Below are 19,673 nucleotides of genomic sequence, written 5' to 3' on the forward strand. Positions count from 1 at the left end.
TACTTGATCGTTCGTAGTGTTGGCAAAAAAATAAGTTTTATTTTTGAATATATAACGTAATCTAATAATGAATGCGAGCGCAGCTATCTACTGATACTCTAAATTTTATTGTAGATAAATCTGCCATAAATCGACTTCTACACGGAGGCTGCATCCGAGTGATTAACGATTTAGAGTCAAACGCACTTCGTTTGTCTTTTCGTACAAAAAATGACCGGATGATACAGGTAAAGCGGCCCGGCTGTTCGGTTCCATTTTTATTGGACATTTGTAAAAGGCATCAGATGCTTCATCACACCTGTAGCGTGCTCTGTACGGAGTATGGGGCTGAGAAGCAGAAAACTTGGAAAACTGCGTCCCACAAAACGTCACAACGAACACCACTGACTGCGTCTCTAAAAATCATTTCGGCACTAAAAGTCATTGCCTTAACCTAGCAACAAGTACACAGTTATGGGGAACCCAAGAATTTAGGAACTCAACCGGTACTCCCTGAATGTTTCTATAAACGTTTCTAGGACCACACGTAAAAGTCGAGTAATACATGTAACTGCTGATAACGATGAAACCAATAGGAAGTCGTAAAGAGGTCGCTTGATCTCTTGATTTCTGCATCTGTCAATCTGATAGATGACTCTAGCTCCCGACATAATCCTGTCTTAATCATAACCAATTTTGTCACGCAAGTTATACTGGGGAAGTGTGAACCTACAGATGGAATGGTCACCAGACCAACGTAATATGAAAACTGGTTTCTGTAAAACAGGCTACAAGTTCTCCTTTTATAGCTCAAATGTTAACTTCTGGGCTTTTGAATTTATGGTCTATTAAAATGGATGGCTGACAGATTCAATCGTCTCAAATTAGATAAGTTAGATCTTACCATGTCTGAGTTGTGAAGTGCTGTAGAGAACGAACACCCACGCCCAAGTTCGAAGAATATTGTTGATTCGAGATTAGAGGGCACTGTAATCTCCTAGTATTCACAACAAAGATATATTTGTTTTTATTTCTAATCATATTAACACCAGCGCGCTAAATGTACGGGCACTTCGACGAGAAAACGTTCGTAGAAGACAAAATCTTTTAGGGTGTTTTTTTCGGCCACAAGGCTTTGTTGGTTCTATACATTGAAGTATTAAATATACGCTCTTTAAAATGACATTTTGGTTACAGACAGTGCATAGCTCTATTCTATTGGCCGTCGTGCGGCAGCAAGTAAACATAACTAAATATCTGATACCTTTTGGAGAAATTAAGTCAACGAGCTACAACAATTGTCTAGTATTTCTGCATTCAATGCTTGTCATCACTTTGAAAAACCTGTACATAAAGTAAATCCGTAGTAGTTCTGTCGGCGGTTGAGATCTGTCCAGATCTTCATATGAATACTCCGTGGTTCGATACTGAAGCTTCTAAAACGAAACAAAAAATAGTGGTACTTTCAAGACCTTTATAAAGCGTATAGCAGTCCGCCAAATTATTCGACTTCATCGGAGGTGAAATACGTAAATAGGGCTGAATGACTTGTATGCTGTCAATCTGAAAATATACGTTTAAATTGGTAAAAATGGTGAACTAGGGGATCGTTATTGAAAAACGTTAGAGGAAGCTTTCGGCTGAACAAAAGCAACGTTACTGACGATATATCCCGAACAAGGTGCTGTTGATTTTGGTTTGTAGCATTTGTAGGTAGCGAACGGATGTCGTCGTATCGACACTGGGAGTATTAAATACTGGCACTGCGTTTTTTTTTTTCAATTACGAATGGCGTCTGTGCCATTTGAAATATCTGGAAGTAAAAAGCGTTCGCTGCCAATTTCCGAACTACACTTCGAAGAATTAAAGTTGAGCTATTTTTTACATAATCCATACACGCATATGCAAAATACATAGAAAACAGACATATGTATCTAAATACACGTTTACCTTTGGCCCTTTACACGGGTCCAATTGGCACGTTTGCTTAGGAGCGCAGAGTGTGACTGAGTGGCTTAAATTATCAGAAAATACAATAGCGCACTTCCGTTTATCTTCTACATAGCTATGGAAAAATATCCTGCTTCACATAGGACAAGTCAAGGAGGCCGCTTCCTGGTCACTATTAGTTAGGTCAATGGCATCCATGTGAGCTACGACGGCAGAAAGTGTAATTGGTTAGGTGTCGCATCGCGAACATCATCGTCTATAGACATTACTTCATTTTGAAACTGAATAATTTCACCCTAACTACTGAATATGCTTTCGGCGGACAAGTCTCACATTGAGGAAAATTTTTTTCTTTATTACATAAAACCTTATGTTTTTAATCAGAAGTTATTACAATATTGTTATTACTGGGGCGTCTAATAGTAATTATAACTAGAGAAGAAAATCTGTAATTATATAATCCAGATTACTCGTTCGTTGCACTTCGTGAAAATCAACAGTAGGTGCACAATCTTCCCAGGCCAAGCTAGGTACAGAGTACGATGTCATATAGCTATCGGTGCATTATGTAGAAATTCATAGATGTTTTATGTAAACTGAAGCAGTTAGTATTTTTCCATCATGTTCGTACATGATGTGTTGTAAAATGTCTCATGCCGATTCCTGTTATTGGCAACCTATGTTCTGTTTAAGTTGTCCGTTTAATTCTTCCTATTTAACTGGTACCGCCACTACATGTTCCAAGTTACGTCCATCTGTAGTTCAGCTGACCTAGTAATTATGCATATAACGTTCATTATGAAAAGCGCAACGCACCGGATCCGTTTTACGAGGTCAGCAATAAGGAACAAAACAACCTCTACGTCCATTTCAGATAGATTTCAACACAGTTTGTGACATGCATGTATAAGACCTAGGTTGAGATAATCTTAAAGTAGTATCTACTTTCATGATTTGGTTCATTGGGCCTGCGCTGGCTATAGCACTTCTCTGTCGTTTCAATTCGACGCTTTACTCAAAACCAATACAAACGCTTTTCTATTGCTATTTGTTTATTCTGTCCAATAGGTGGCGTCTAATTCTTTTTTGCTTCGTTACTATATACAAAAGTGGTATTTCTAATACAACCTATCGTAAGCTGCAGTACTGTCAGTAGTAAGTTAAATAAATTTTCTTCCTTCTTTTGTTTAAAGATATTCAAGTTTCAGTCAGGGATGCAATGTTTATTTAACAAAATGTCATTCTAAGATCCCACTTGTCATTCTCTAAGAAATACTTCGCTATGCTTAATTCGTAGGCTAATTTTTCAGTCTGGATGATTCCTTGCACTCCGATTAGCTGAGATAGCTTAGAGCTAGGCTAGAAAAATCACTATCTAGTTGTAAAGATTTTTAATTTTATTCCTGTAATATACTTGACTACGTTAAAACGGTGAGTTATAAATAGACCAACCTATAATACACTGTTACAGTCAAGAATAGAAATAAAAAATGCTTCAGACTTGGCTAGGGCTTAAAAGTAACGTATATCATCAGTCTCCGATTAGAAGTCTGTCCGTTCTCAATTAGATGGCTACGAGAAAGCCTACGTCCGCCCAAACCTATAGAAGTGGTCAACTATGAGACATCGAGCGGTTCGATGTGAGCTGTCGAGCCGCTTCCTGCTTGATTATAAAGGGCGAAAAGCAAGACCGGAGACACGAAAGCCAGCAGCCCATCTAAGTCGCCACTAGAAGCAGATTGCCTTTATTGCAACCATTAGTGTCGGCGGCAACGTCAGGTCGTGGTTTTTGCGGCTCCTAATACTAAAACAAGAGCCAAAAAGAAGGATAAGTCATGCAGGAGATCATATACCATACTGTGTTGCAAGACTTGGACCGTGGATTTCAGGAACAAAGCGTACCAGGAATGTAGTACTACTAATGAAGGCGCTAGGCTAATAGGGGATCGTGGAAACGACCCACAGCCGCGAAAATGGTGGCTGGTCGACAGGAGCACTAACTGCGGTCATCGCGATTAAAAAAATCCGGTCAAGGGCACCTTCAAAAGATAATGCTTCCTTTTCGTTTAATACTAGAACGTTTTATGATGATGTCATATTTCACGTCAACGACTCTGCGGCGGGCGAGCACCGAATGCTTAACCGACTACTCTGCGCCGTCTATGCAGCGTAATCCGTCGACAATCACAACTTATATATATATATATATATATATATATATATTATATATATATATTTTTTTTTTTTTTAAATGGCTGCTATACAGGCGACCAAATACTCGCAACAAAAAACTATGTTTGCATTATCCTGATCCCAGAAAAAAATGGGTTTCACATACCTGTAAGCGTCACATAAGTCGATGGAGAGACGGTCTAAGCAACAAAATAAGCTGGGGATCAGAACTTTCCTTATGTCAAATCGAGTTTCGTTAGGGCTTAGCTCCCTGATCGAGGCTAAGGTGAAAAACTTGTTGGCTATGAATCTAAGTCTGGATCTTAAATTCTCCCAAACTTCTTTTATCGAATTATACAGGTTTTCGTAAACAATCACGTTATATATCAATATACCAAATTAAATAACTTATTTATGGAATACATATACGCATCTCAGGTAGATTACTCCTATCATGTATATATTAGGTTGTTCAATATAAAATGTGATCCAGTGAACTCGCACGATCATTACCTATACTCTTTTTATCTAATTTAGTAGTATAGAAACGCAGTGTGCAAGATTCTGTAAAATCTCGAAAAATTATTTTTACATCATATTAACATTTTTATTAATGAAAAAAAAATTTCTAATTGTCGAGATTTTGAAAAAAATGCTGAACTATGAAAGCAATGTCTACTAAGTATGGTAAACGATGAAGAACCTCTCTCCAAGTGAAGTTCCTGAATTTTTGCCACGGTGCGTTTTACGCTGAGAGGTCAAGCGTTACCAAGCAATAGAAGTGGTCTACCCTTGTTTGTTAACCCTAGCTAACTGAAGTGAAGTAACTAACGAACCAGGACTCATAGTGTCACGCTTTATAATAGCAGATAATCTATAGAGGTAGACGTCGCAACAATCAACCGGGAAATGATCGTTCTTTTTTCTCGGCAACTCTTTCCCTACCATATATCTAATTCAATGCCCAGGTGCTTGGTATAATTTCAAATAGAAGGAAACATAACTACCAATTTATTGTTTTTCAATAAGGCTTGCACTGGCTCCGTCGTTACTATTTTCATCTTTGAACACTTTGAATTTTTAAAATAAAAATATGTAAACGAGCTTTTTTTTTCAATTTTTTAGGAAAATGTTTAGTCTTTCCTCATGAATCCAACCCGCCTTCTACGTCAATCCATTATTCCGCCTTTACGGAGCTTTGTAGGTGCGTTTCCATTCACTGGATCAAAAGTATGTTATAATTTACTCGAGCCCGGTCTGCATAATTAACTGGTAGCAGCAAGAAGCCATAGTTGACCTTATAGAAGCCTACCAAATAGTGATGCCAAATTGTTTGGCACTGAAAACGAATGCTCGTTGCATGGGTTGAAAAGATCCCTGTTCTATATTTAATAAGTATTTTTGCAGATGATAATAATTTAAATGTCCTAATCGTTGCCGGTAACGTTCCAAAGTCACTATTTAATTTTCTTACTTTATTGTACACTCGTGTCCCACCCAAGACAAGTCCTATCATAGAACTATTGGAGTATTGCAATCATATCAGACAGCTTCAGCGTAATTTGCTGGCAACCAAGACATCGAAAAGTGGGAGTTTCCGCAGTTGGTAAGCATGACAGGAAAATCGTAGAGATAATCAGCATTGTTTAAAGAATACTGCTAATTAATAATAATAATATATAATAAAACATTTGGTTGGAATAACAAAAAGTGCGTCTATTACAAGATCCTTTGTTTTTGCTGTTGCAGGCGAAAATCTTAAGTTCGGTAACTTTGAGCGAGACAAGCAAAACGAGAGAATTAAAAAAATAAGAATTAGTTATACAAAAAATGTGTGGGTTCATTTTACCGCTTTTACTTGAAACTACTGTTTAAAGATGGCTAAAGTTATTGGCAAGAAATGTTTACGTTAAAAATGCAACTAGCGGCCATTTGCTGCTTACATTTACAATGGTAAAATTTGGTCGTTGCCACCAGCCGTGCTGTATGTCTACACAGTATTCGTGTGTGCCCCGTAAGGCTGCGCGCGTCGCGACTTCGTGCCTGATCTCGTGTCGTTAGTACAACTCCTTCCTGCGCGCCTTAACGCCGCTCCTAGAATCTTCACACCACCGCTTATCATCGCAGCACGTCCTTGGCACTCTCCTTTCCTGAAGTCTTTATGGTCCGGATCTAGTAACTTGGTGCGGTATATGGCCGCTTACTTCCCGTAAGGCACACGTTGTTTTTATTGGCGTTGACGACAAATACATTATGCATACTAGACGTCAGAGCTATAGTGTTTGTCTTATACTGTAGGACTCTCACCCACTAAACCCTGAACCCTCGAAGTATTGGGCTTTGATTCGGAACGTAGTTTAGTTTTACTTCGAAAAAGGCACACGTCTAATCTCCTTTGACAATCCTTCCATCTCCTTGCTTCGGCGCCGGTAACCATGGGCCACGACCGAACGTTGCAACCGGTACTAAAAATTGTCTCTATAACCTGCGCCTCGTGGAGATCTGTCCCCGAGCGGTTCTGCGATTTGACTAGCGGATTTCGTATCCGTGAATTGGCATTCGGACAACCGACCAGTTTCGTGGCTTGGGCTGTGCCGTGCGCAAGTCCCACCGTTGCCACCAACTTGTGAAAAATTCGGCCGGACCACCTGTCAAAGACAGACAACATATCAGCAAGCGGCTAGAGCTGTTGCATCTTGTTTGCAGTTGTTTCAATTTGTATATATATACACCTTAATTAGGACAAAGTTTGTTGAAGCCGGCGTGCGTTCATCCGCCCGCCATTCTCTGTATCAGAAAGCCGGTTTTTTTTTTTTCTAAAACGATATAGCAAACTCAACAAAATGAAAAACAACATGCAATTTGAGCAGAAATAAGCTATTATCTAATATCTTCGCGCTGGACAAAACCTCTCGTTCTCGCTCGAAATCAATGATTTCGGTTTTCATCGAGCTTTAGGAAAATTCGAAGAGTTTTTTGTGAAGTAAGCCGAAAATTTCTTCATGGTTTAAGAATTTAAAGGCTTTAAAAGTTTAAAAATTCATATAAAAAGGTTCATAAAAAAGGCTAGCCGCACAAAAGTAGCTAGTGACTGATTTAGATCTAAAAACTGAGGTTCTAATCTAACAATGTAAAAAAATTTATTTTCTCTGTATATATACTTATCATATATTAGATGTTCCATTTCAACGGATACGTACCATTGCGTGAATTTTGGATAAACAAGGAGCGTGTTGTGCGTATTGCCATCTACCTGCTTTTGATTTCGTTTTGATTCAATGGCTGCACTTCCTAATATTTCAAGTATATGAGGTTCGTAAGAAAATCTTTTGCAATAACGCTAGTAAATGAAGAAATGTTATATTTATAGTAAATATTGACGGAACTATTAGACGACGGTCGACTGAAAACCTCGTGGCACGGCATAGATATAGGCAACAAGCAAACCCGATATCGGGTGTATCCTTGTAGCCCATCTTCAGATAATTACATCGTAGGATGAACGCCAAGCCAGAAATGCTCTCTTAGTTCAGTCACGGCCGAACGTAGCGTGTCTATTAATCTGAACACACTGTGCATTCGTTGGCGGTATATCTCATTCAATATTTTCCACTCGTTTAATCCCTAACTAGGTGGATTTCTATGTTTTCGGATATAATCGTTGTTAACTTGATTTCTACATTTGCTTTAGGTTTACGATCCTCCTAAACCTAAGGGCGGCCCATTGTCAGCTGTTGAGCCTGAGAGTTTCGTACCTCGCCGCTGAATGAAAGGCAACAACTCAAAACAATAAAGTAATTTAATGGGTCTTCAAGACTTATCCGGATATCGCGTCAATTTAGATTAAGCAGAATTCTCCAATATTCAGAGTATTGTTCTAAACTTTCATAAAATTTAGGTTCCCTTAATGAAGGACGGGCGGCTTCAGTCAGCCTTTGCGTCTGAGTCCACCGACGACATCAGTGAAGAGAATTCGAAGGCCGTGCTCTATAAGAAAAGCCAGAATGTCTACCTCGAATTCTCGAGATAGAGCTTACACAGGATGCGTGCAAACTAGAAGGGAAAACTTTTGCTCGACGACCGCAGAAGTCACACGTGATCTCCACCGCTCGATTACCGTGTATTCGATTCAAGAGATGCAAGTCCCATTCCAAGACAATAAGTACGAGCTAAGAGATATAGGTTTGTCGAAGGGTATACGGCTCTTGGTGATAGTTTTATTACAATTGAGCGATAGCTTATTATATCTAATGAGATCTAATTAATTAGACAAGTCTATTTGACTAAATCGGTCGCGTCATCAATTCCTAAAACGCCATTTTAGTTAGTGCCGTGTGTAACTCATGTAGTACTTGGACACTACCACTAATACGAAAACAAGTATCTAGCTTACTTATATTTGTCTCACTTACATTCACACAGTTGTGCATAAGTATAATATTTGGCATATGTACATTTAGTATGGGTGAAATTCGAAAAATTAGTTCCTAAGACAGATATATATGGCAGACTTTTTGAAGAACTTAAGTAACCCTGCTGATTGGCTGAAAGTTGACTTTTTTTTTGTTCGTTTAAAATTTGCTCAGATTTTGCTTCAGTGCTAACGAGACGATGGCTGTACCTGAGGGATTCTATAGGTAGCCCGTGTAATTCATCTACCTTAACATATCTGTAGATTTTCATAGAATACACTCAACCCCCCTGCTCTGTTCACTTGTATTACTTATGTATATACTCTCTACTAGATTTATCCGCTGAGTGCCTTCATTAGGAACACCAGGCGGAAAAAGCCAATTAGCGATAATTATAATTAACTTATTAAATCAATCATATGAATAGTTCTTACGGTCGGTCCGCTTCAGCGATCGATCCTAGACCTTGCACACATACATACACATTGCTGAAGTAGTATTTTGTACGTATTTCAAACAAATACCTATTTGATAGATTAGAAATTAGAAGCACGAAATGAAGCAATGGGACAATGTGTACACTCAAGGAACAAGGAATTCTTTTTTAAAAAAATTTCAACCTAGTTGTCGTACTAATTGTAGGCACTTTATCGAGCAACAGCATTAACAAAACCGCATCGAGAACATGTTATAGATCTTTTCAGTTATAGGAACAATAGTAAACTGGATGTAAAAACAGATAGTAACGCTTAGTTACGTAGAAACGTAGCTAGCTTCGAGAGTGCCTGCATCGGTTCCCACCCACAATGAGAAGCGAGCGTATTTAACCAATTTATATGTACTGTTATTGTCAGCTCGCACTTGTTAGAGTCGCAGTTGCATCGTTCTCGAAAGGCAAAACCGGAAAAACGGAAAAAAAAAAAAAAAAAGGAAGGTTTCGAAAAAAATGACATAGTCCCGAAAATTGTGAGAACTACATTAATATTTAGACGATTTGTTTTTTAAAGCAAATCTGCCTTTTCGTATGCGCACCATAAAAATGCCCTTGGATATTGTTGTTCTTTTAAATCAAGACTTTGGTGAGGGTCATAATTAGAAATTATTTTTTGAAAGGACTACACCAGTTCCTTTTTCTTTATATACCGTTTTTATTTGTACCGTATTTATTTCATTAATGACACACACCCATTTTCATCTTACAACATCTGAGACATTCTTGTCCAAAAAAAAAAAATCAGAGAATCCGGTACTTCTTAATGAAATATTTTTTTTAGTAGACTTTTTAATAAAGTAGGATTATTCGTCTTGAAATTCGAAATATACATGAAGTTACGAAGTATACGCACGTTAAGAAAGTCACTGAAAAGAATGCTAAAGAAACACAATACAAAAGATTAGACATTCTAGGCTAGACTAGGATAAACCGTGAGTATTTTACATTGAGCAGGATGGCCAGTGTCAACAGAACTATAATTAAGGGTACACTTGGCAAGCTTTTTTGAAAATCTAAAAAAACTGGCATGTGCCCAGTTGGTCTTTGGAAACTTGAACGGAAAATTGAACCGTTCAACAGCGGTTACCGCTGTTATTACTTGCGCACGATCTTAAACTTGGTTTATTAGGATGATAGAAAAATTGTATAGTAGTAGTAGTGGTTGATGACACTACTATACAATTTTTTTGGTAGGCATTGATGTTTTTTGTAAATGTTTCTATTCCTCCCTATAGAACTAACCTACTAACTTATCGTTATTAAGCTTATTCAATTAATGTATCCTACCTCATACATATAATAAATAAATAAAATAAAATAAACCTCATCTAAAATGTGTCTAATTAAGCTTTACGATTATAACTACATAGCGGTAACATAATAAAAAGACTTCCCAGTAAGAGAATATACAATGATGTCGACTAAAAATGTAATTATGAAGTCTAAAACAATAGAATTAAATCCCAATCGTTACTAAGACCTTTTTCACCAGCTTAAATACGTGCTCGATGCATCATCGACTTCGCACTGCCGCTATTTGTTTTCTTATAGAGCACCCACAGCACGGCTGACCAACGCCTAGAAACGAAAAGGGTATTATCCAATGAGCGGCGATGCACTCTGCTTACTTACACCTATTCCAAAAAGGCTACAGGCTTCCTCTGATCGCTAGGTAAACTTCTTCATCCAATTCAACGTTTTGTGCGGCTCACATCGGCCCTTTTACTAGCTCCTGGTAGCCTATCTTCTCCCTGGACAGATCAACATAGCTAGATGAGAAACAGTTATTCCTCTAGCAGAGGCCGAGGGGTCTACGACTGGGACCCCAAAATCAACTCTGCGCATGCGTTACCGGCGTCGCTTCCCGTAACCAAGATGGCAACCCCCATGAAAAGTGTGTGCTCCATGGAGGGCAACAGCTAGAAGCGCGATACCCAGTGGTAGTGTAATGGAGACTCAGCGGAAATGTTAGCAGTCTGTGAGTAAAATGATGCTATATAACGTATACACGAACAGCACAAACACAGACGCCAATAATCCGAGACCGTATGCAAACGTGCTGCAGCTAGTTCAATGTACGTTTATATTTTTGAGTGGGCAGCAAATCCATATAGGGAACCTAATTGGACTATAGGGGATCATGCTGCAAGTGACCGTTTATTGGCGTGGCAGTCAGCCTATTGGGTTATTAAGGTGCGAGGAAACGCTCAGCGACCTGGTAGTTGTGAGTAGGTGTGCACAATAGTAAAATTAGATTCGATGAACCCAACTAGGAGATCTGATGTTTCAGTGTATTAGGATGTCATATGGGTGGTAGAATGGGCACAATGCATGGCTCTATACGAAACGGAAATATTCTGTTTTTTCTTCTAAATTTACTTCTGACAAAACAGCATATTTTGTATTGCTAAATAAGCCTTCAACTCTCGATAGCTGGAAATAACATTGACCGTCCAAATGCTCGACGCGCACGTGCCGAGCAAAACTCTACGATTGTGTGAACCTATGTGCCGTTTTATATATATATATATATATATATATATAAGCATTAAGGACACACTGGTTACATATTGCCCTAAGAGGAATTGTCCCTTTTTATGTTAAAATAATAAGCACAAAAAGTGTTATTCTATTATCATCAACCATATAACTACAATATATAGAAATACTGGTAACAATACAACGATACATATATAATACGCGGCAACTAAGCTGTATAGATAATTGCTGGCCGTCTGCTAAAGACCTTTTTCGGACTGCTTACATAGGACATATAGATCGTTCTTATTTCGACTGCACTTGTACGAACGTTGATGGATTTCATGTTCCACCCATAAAACAGGCAATACACACATGAAAATGCTAAATCAAAACGAAAGTCTTTCGGTGTAATTATTTTGCACGCCGAAAAGTTCCCCGCTAAATTGTTTCATTAAAATAGCGACTAAATAGCGACGTAACCGAAGGCTAAAACGTAAACGGCGTAATATGCCAGCGCACACTGGTCAACTGGTACTCTTGTACTTTGGCTCACTTTGAAAATAACTCATTTTTGATACAACTACGAATCATCTTCTATTGTAGAAGTCCGTTTTAGAAGCAAAGTTGTGTACTGTATCATTACGTACTTTTTTAATTAGCAGACTAACAAATACGTGTTTAGGCGTTAAACGTATGGTTTTTACATCATGTGCGTCCTGCTCATGAGAGTTCGAAACGTTGAAAGGAACTTACCATAGACTGCGTAAGAGCTACAAACAGGACGATTTCTATATCGGCTGAGTTATAAGATTAATAATAATAATAATAATTCGACAGTTATTAAATTGCTAATAATTATAAGTTGATCTAATATGATACAATAAATAATATAGCATTTCACTTTTTCTTTTACTAAATGTGAAAAATAGATTAACAGGCCCCACTTAGATATGAGCTTACCGCGCAGAGACTCACAGCATCAAATATAATGCGTTCTGTTTCATTTTTAAGCAAATTCGTATAGAATTTAATGAAAAATATACGTGGAAAGTGATAAACCAGCCATGTGCATATGATACGTTCCGCCTAAATTTTAGTTCGGTCCTACCTTGGTAGGCCTATGGTGCCACCTATAGGCAGACCCGCCAGATGCGGTTTGTTGTCAGTAAGAGTGGAGCCACTGCCGCTTATCGTCACCGCCGCTAACTCTGCGTCAGTCTCACGCAGTTCTTGTTTCCAAACAAACCCGATGCGTGCCCACAATTCGATACTAACTAAATAACGGCACGAAACGAGTCGAGAGGTCGTCTCAAAAAGTGAAAGTTCAGTGTTAGACTAGCTCCACTTTGATCCACACCCAACGAATATCGTTGAATCACACTACAGGTAATCGTTATGACCACTATATCACAGCGAGTTGTGAACACTGACTAGCCATCAAAGCAGACGTGAAACCAGCAGTAAAGGGACAGCAGATACTTTACAAAGTGTTGCTGGCATGTATCGTACTGCACGTTCATGTTTCTTCTTCTCTTATAAAAGATTAGACGCAAACGTTCTGCATAGTTGAGGTTGGCTTTAGCGGCTGCCTCACAGGGCATACCTTCTTTACTAGGCCAAATTTCACTCAATAGTACTATGTCACCAATACCTGGCTTAGCCTACAACAACCAACCTGCTTGGTTAGCAAGCCGAGTTCAAGCGAACAAGGAATGTGGTAAATCCAAGCGGAAATTTGCATGGCCTGATAGGCTGTTCAATTCAGGCATATAGAAAAAAGAGCGCTCGTGTTCTACGCGCTTAGAAGTATTAGTCAATTCTGACCAGGGCCAAAATAACAACAGTGAGCAGTAGGTTCACTGCAGGAAAGGCCTATGGCAACATAAGCACGAAATGCCAGACGACGTCACGCCTCCTAATAGTAAATCGTTATATGGCGAACCATCGTGTCTTTTGTCGATCCTTCGCGCAGTCTTGACTTTTCATTGAAATCCGTCGGTTTCTAATTATAATATATTATCGACAAGATGCCAGAACACGCCAACGGGCTTGTACGGTACGAGTACAACAACCGATATAATAAAGCTCGTTCTGTTTGGGCAGTTAGGTACACAGATATATTCGCCTGCATACGAGGTAATAGGCAACACCTCCGAAAGTTTCGTCATGTTCTTAACAATCAGTGCAAAAAAATTAATTGTGAATTTTTGTATGACAATGCTTATTTATATATAAACATTATTTGTTTCTTATTATTTTTTCGATTGACTTATTATTAAATCCTAGCATATGTGATGCTGAGTAAACCGTAACAGCGTTCAACACGTTAATTCGATTGACTATAGGTTGATTCGATCGGTGCCTTCCAACGTCAAAATATCCGTAGGGATTAGGAATCAGCTGACTGCAAAGCCACGCAATTGCAAATGTCCGACGCCTACTTGCCAACCGGAGCCGAAAGTGTTGTCATTTTTGTGGGGTATTTAGTTTGTAAAATGTAAATGCCCACATTCCTCATGAGTGAGTCCCTGAACATCCCAATATTGCAAGTTTAATTTTCTATAGAAAACTTTATTTAACATGTTCAGGGATATGAAAAACAAATTATTTAATATGATCCAAGCGAGTATCTGAAATGAGGTAATTAGGGGGCATGCTCTTGAGGTAATTCAACCTTCAAATGGTGCAAGCACATGCTACGACTAGCTTTGTGTGTCATATGCCAACATACTGCGAAATTATATACAAAGCATTCGGTTATTACCATTGAATGAATTTTACCTAGTGGTGCTGAAGAAACGGCCAGAGCGACATACTTCCGTTAAAATCGGACTAGGTTAGGTCTGTGCCTCAGAGCTGTTCGTATTATATTTTATGCGGAATATTTATCTCGAAGAGGAACTGTTTATTCATGCAAATCAGGACAATATCCTATCATCACAAGTACAAAACGGTCTATTGTCATACACCTCGAGACAAACTACTGTAACTAATAGAAATTTACCCTCCCATGACCCGTTCAACGATTGTAAACTGTAGTCAGCTGTTATTTAGCTATATAACTATATAGGTATTATTAATTTTTTTTATATCCTATTTACATTTTTACGCATCGTGCAGAGTTTTTATATACATAGACGCATATGCAGTTAGCAAGCTACAACAAGCACTCTGCGTTCTGCTTGTTGGAGATGATCAATAACGTCCTTTGACAAGCAACGCCGATATATGTTAATCGACGCAGCGTGTTAACTAGGTAACACACACACGTATGTTTTTTTTATAAACTATACTATAAACTGTAGATCAATTGATAACGATACCATATACACGAATGCCAAAGTCGAGACCCTTGAGCAGATAATATCGCTCAGTAAAAACGGGCTCTTCTATCACTACTAGGCGTTGTAGCTTACATCACGGTGACACCGTCCTGATTTTTCAAACGTCGCTTGGAAACATATGTGGCTGCATATCTTAACTGATATACGTAAAATAGTAAGTTTTGCTTTATAGTTCATACTGTATATATCCGAATAGCTTTATTGCTAGCTAAACATCGATTGATAAGATATAGTTTGCAGTGATAACCTTTTCGTGACGTAGAAACCTAGGTGCCCAGTATTTGACTAGCTACTTGACCTGAACTTTTTTGGCCCTGCAGCATCAGACTACATCCGTTCAATGTTCGTTGGAGGATTTCACACCGCTCTAAATTAACTCAGGGCTTCCTTATATTTGGCAAGATCTTACCTAGGATCTATTACTGGTCTGCCAACGGCTTCGGGTCAGACGCTCTGTGGTGCGATAGTTTTCGCGATGCTTATTTAGACTATTCTAACTCTGCTCGTCTTCAAGGATGCCTTTAAATGGAAAACTGCCCATAAACGGATCCTTAACGCTTCCTGTGTACCGTCCTTTGCCGCTTAGAACCCCGTACTTCGAAACGGCTATATCGCAAATCGAGTTGCAGAATTTCTCGTTATTTTTTTTTTAGTCAAAATTCCTATTTCGTTTATCTCACAGAATGAGCTGTAGTTTACACTAAATACATCACTGGTATGACATGTCAATTCGTATGTATCTCATATTTGTTAGAAGATCGGGAAAGCGATAGCATTTAAGCGTATGGCGTCAAAAGCTAGTTTTAATGGTCAATGCACAGGAGCCTACATGACTAGGTCCACTGACGTGCGCGGACGGACACTGTGCATGCGTCTATGAAGTAATATCAGCGCATTACGCACCTGTTGAAGAAGTATTTTGTCCGCTTAAAGTCTGTATATCGTGTGTGATCACTCACACCACCAGTCGGAAATTTTGCAGCTGAGTTAGCGTTGGCACGGTACGTGAACAAGTCGTATCCATGACGTTAATTCCACACTCTCACACTACATAATAAACAACGTTCGATCCGCTAAATTCGAATATGAGCTAAGCTATATTGTCTTCCATCGGGTTTGGGACATCGGCTAGCGACGTAGCGTACTGTTTGCCTAAAGAAAACGCGCATTTTTTTAAAAATAGAATAGATTTTTGTATATATTTACGCAAACAGTTCTCAGGTATCGAGCGATGATCCTCAAATAGTTCCCGTATTCGACATTCTTGTAACAAAAACCTTTGTTCGCACTTTATATGGCCCAGATTTAGCTAATTATGGTAAAATATAGTAGTTCGGAATAATTAAAGAAAAAAAATAGGCTAACAAGCAACGAAACGTACGCGTTTTCCTACATAAGCGAGTACCGCGGTTACTTATAAATGAATTAGTTGGAAACGATTTTTCATAGTGTCTGATTTTATGGATTCAGTAAATGTTTAAACATGTTCCATTCAGCTAGGGTTTTGGCATAGCATTTCGAGATGAGACCTGTTAAAATACGTGACGACAGAGGAAAAAATGGCCACGTTTTCTCGAAATGTGACGTTTTATTTCTTATTTATTGTATACAATACTTTTACATTAGGTTCATTGCAAATCGAATTTTGAAATTTAAAAAAACAAACTTCAAATTTGGACTTACGCGCTTGTGTTAACCGGTATTTCTAAAAGATACGACTAGACAAAATTATCAGATTGACCGCAACATTAATCAATGTGTTAAACTTGTACGGAGATTACGTTGCAGTACCGTGTTGCTTTGGTGAATGGCAACCTATGAAAGTTATATAAATTTTCATAGGTTGCCATTCACCAAACATAGGCATAATAATTTCATTCAAAATAAATCCATATGCTTGCCACATATACCACGGTATATGTGCAAACAATTACAGTCGTTCTGAAATGTGAAGTAACTCAATCGTCAATTTGCATAGGGGCGCCTGCCCCTATAACCACGTTCCTGTCAATACAACTGATTCATACGCTTTTTACCAGCAGTTGCTTGCATTGTTAAGCGTCTACTTGGCTCCTTCTAATCCGACCTATCAGCGTCTCTTTGCCCTGTCGTGAGAAGACTTCTCGCTTGCGCCGGCTGTCGTTGCTTAGGTTGCCGCCACCATCGCCTTGGTGCGCGTCTAGTTACTGCCTTAGCGAGAGCGCAGCTCGTTACTGTGGCCTGAAGCCAATGGAGGTAATGAATTTGTTTGGCTTAGCTTGTAGCATCTGGGCGGCCAAGACTGCTGACAAAGGGCTGGCAGGCCGTTGTCGTTACGTTCTCGTCTGAGTTGGCTGGCTCAGTCGAGCTGACTAGCAATCGTGGAAAGAATTGGACATAGAACGAGCTTTAAACAACGGCAAAACTGCACTAGCAACAGCAGTTGTGTACCGGTTATAGCCATTCGCCAACGACGCCGCTCAGATCCAGATCTTGGTCCGCCTCAGAGCTGCGACTGACAAACCGCTATCCAATCAAATAGACCATCGTAATTGGCATTGCTGAACTATGAAATGTTCGAAAGTGTTCCATATCGAGCCCATATTTGGCCGCGGTCATCACCAGCAGCAACAGCAGTAGCCAACGTACGTTTGTAACGAGTGTTACATTATGTGATTACACCTTTAAACTTCGCTACCTCATTTATGCTAGACAAATACGGGTACCGTCTTTGGCCACGGTGTAGTGTGGCAGAATTGCATCGAACTGCCGAACTACGAGTTGTCGGTCCATAGACCATATCACGCTCCACCGATTTTCGGACCTACGAGGTATAGACATTACTTGAAACGAAGATATAGACGAAATCGAACGAACCGAAGAAAAGGATAAGGGTGAAGTGTGACTGTTTACTGCATAACCAAGATTCACCGGACCGAGCATCCTGATCAAACTGACCGAGAGACAAAACTGTAAAGCTGTTAGTGCCAATAGCAGCTACGATGGTTAATTGATGGATATGGAATAGTCAATCGTACAATTTACGCAAGAGATTTGTTTGCATTTGTTGTGCTACTGCTCATCAAAGCGGCTCAAAAAGGACCATCCGCTAATTCATCATAGCCGTCGTAGTTCCACTAGAAAAGAAGAAAAACTAAGCTGGATAGAGAAAGCGATCCGCAAATGGTGGTTCAGAGTTTTTCCAAAGAAATAAAAGCCATAAAGAATAATGGTCGTCGGTAAAAAGAACGGTACGTTCACCTATTATAACAATTTTTTGATTATTATATCTTCAATCTATCGTAGACACTGTCACCTGAGTGACCACTCTGTGCTTGGCACTAGTTTCTGATTTATTGTTGTAGTGCACTGAGAATCCTATCCATGGCTAAACTTCAAGGTGCTGGTAACTATTTTAATGCCGTCGCTGTCAATTTTTTTCATACTCAAATTGACCTCACCTAGCCAAGTTGACCAGCTGTATCTAAAAGGGTCCACCTTTAGCCAATTAGAATTTGTTTGATTACTATCTTCTAGTTTTAGGCATGAGTACGCGAGTAAAAACAAGTATCCAGATGAATATTGTAGGCGATAGCCTAGAGACATCCCACTAGCAGTTTAAGCACCAGCAATTCTATCGGGAAAAGACATAAATCACTGTCTACTTAGTACATATGGCTGTAGACCGATAGTCTCTTGATCATGGTATTGTATTTTGAGCAAATCAACGACTTGACTGGCCTGCCAACATGTTCTTTTTCTATCAATGCTTAAATATCTAAAACTCATTCAACTCTGTTGGATGAATATGGTAAAAAGGATTATGAATATACATAGCCTGTTAGCTCACTCATATTTGGCATTTATTTTAGATGTCTATTAGGAAAAAGAAGTGGACCTGAGGCATGTTTATTGGTCTAGCTTTTTTTTTTTTTTTTTTAGGTAAAAAGATTTTTCGTGAAACTACAAATTAATTTTACCTAAATTTAGAGCTAAATTTGAAGAGGCTTCATAAAGATCATACTGAAAGCCAGATAGCAGTACTATGACAATTACAGTTGACTTTACATCAGTTAAGCTTAGCTTGCAGTTCTCTAACTTTTACCTTACGTACAACAAACGATCGAGGGTAGATACGTATAAGATGGCTGCTACGACTTTAGATTCTCTCAAACTGTGTAAAACTCATGTAGGTACTTATGAATGTTAACCAGCACTTCTGTCACCGAAAATCAGATAAATGCAAAAAAACCCACACAAAGTTTGGAGCTTTCGTAAACTACCTGTTATTTAAAGAAATCATAGTAAATCATACTAGCTGGGTCTCTGTTTCAATTCCTTTGTACGAATTCTTCAAAAAGCACACAGCATTTGATGCATTTGCAAGCAATCTACAAGACACGGTTGTTTACTTCTTGTAGTAATCGTTAGACGGCTGCATCAACCACAATCTAAGAAAAGCCGGCTTTTCCCTGATGTACTAAAATTTCTTACTATATAAGAACTTCAAAAGGGAAAAGTACTTCCTGATCGATACATCAATCCTCAGTGTAATAAAATTTTACAATATTATTAGTGTATACCTACTGTTTGTAAGTGTGACCACCACATTTAATTAGTGAACTAATGAACCTGCACTAATCGACTTTTTTAGTATATAGTAAATAGTGGTATGCGTACCTTTGTTTTTTTAATTAAGTGCCGTAACCAGAGACAACCCTTCACACGTTTGGCTTCGTTTCGAGGCGAGCAGGACGAAGGCTTGCCATTTTTATTAGAGGCTTCTATTCATATTTACGAGGAATGTATATATATATATATATATATATATATATGCACTGTAATTTTGAGATTTCTGTATCC

General features: G+C 38.8%; 1 protein-coding gene and 1 long non-coding RNA gene across 12 annotated transcripts in view; one reads left to right on the top strand and one right to left on the bottom strand.

The window, feature by feature from the left end:
* On the bottom strand, window positions 1-16,112 carry LOC111264385 (uncharacterized). Of its 5 annotated transcripts, none has more exons than XR_015312665.1 (5): window positions 15,735-16,112; window positions 1,930-6,749; window positions 1,330-1,415; window positions 884-976; window positions 3-395 (listed from the first exon to the last, which is right to left on the bottom strand). It is a non-coding gene; the product is annotated as an uncharacterized LOC111264385 (long non-coding RNA). The 5 variants fall into 5 exon arrangements; XR_015312666.1 differs by having other exon boundaries at window positions 1,244-1,415; XR_015312664.1 differs by having other exon boundaries at window positions 2-395; window positions 884-1,415.
* LOC111264386 (uncharacterized protein KIAA0513) overlaps window positions 9,658-19,673 on the top strand; it is a 21,363-nt gene continuing 11,347 nt past the window's right edge. The window contains exon 1 of one of the 7 annotated variants that reach the window (XM_022840257.2): window positions 9,658-10,984. Coding sequence is in view for 5 of the 7 variants with exons in the window: in XM_022840259.2 (XP_022695994.1) it covers window positions 18,040-18,061 (22 nt within the window). In the remaining 2 variants the exon portion in view is untranslated. Of the gene's footprint in view, window positions 10,985-12,755; window positions 12,874-13,973; window positions 14,008-16,945; window positions 18,062-19,673 lie in introns of those variants that run through there. The other 6 variants (XM_022840256.2, XM_086970062.1, XM_022840259.2 and 3 more) reach the window with 6 other exon arrangements.

This window comes from Varroa jacobsoni, unplaced genomic scaffold (assembly GCF_002532875.2).
Source record: "Varroa jacobsoni isolate VJ856 unplaced genomic scaffold, vjacob_1.0 scaffold_852, whole genome shotgun sequence".
NCBI lineage: Eukaryota > Metazoa > Arthropoda > Arachnida > Mesostigmata > Varroidae > Varroa > Varroa jacobsoni.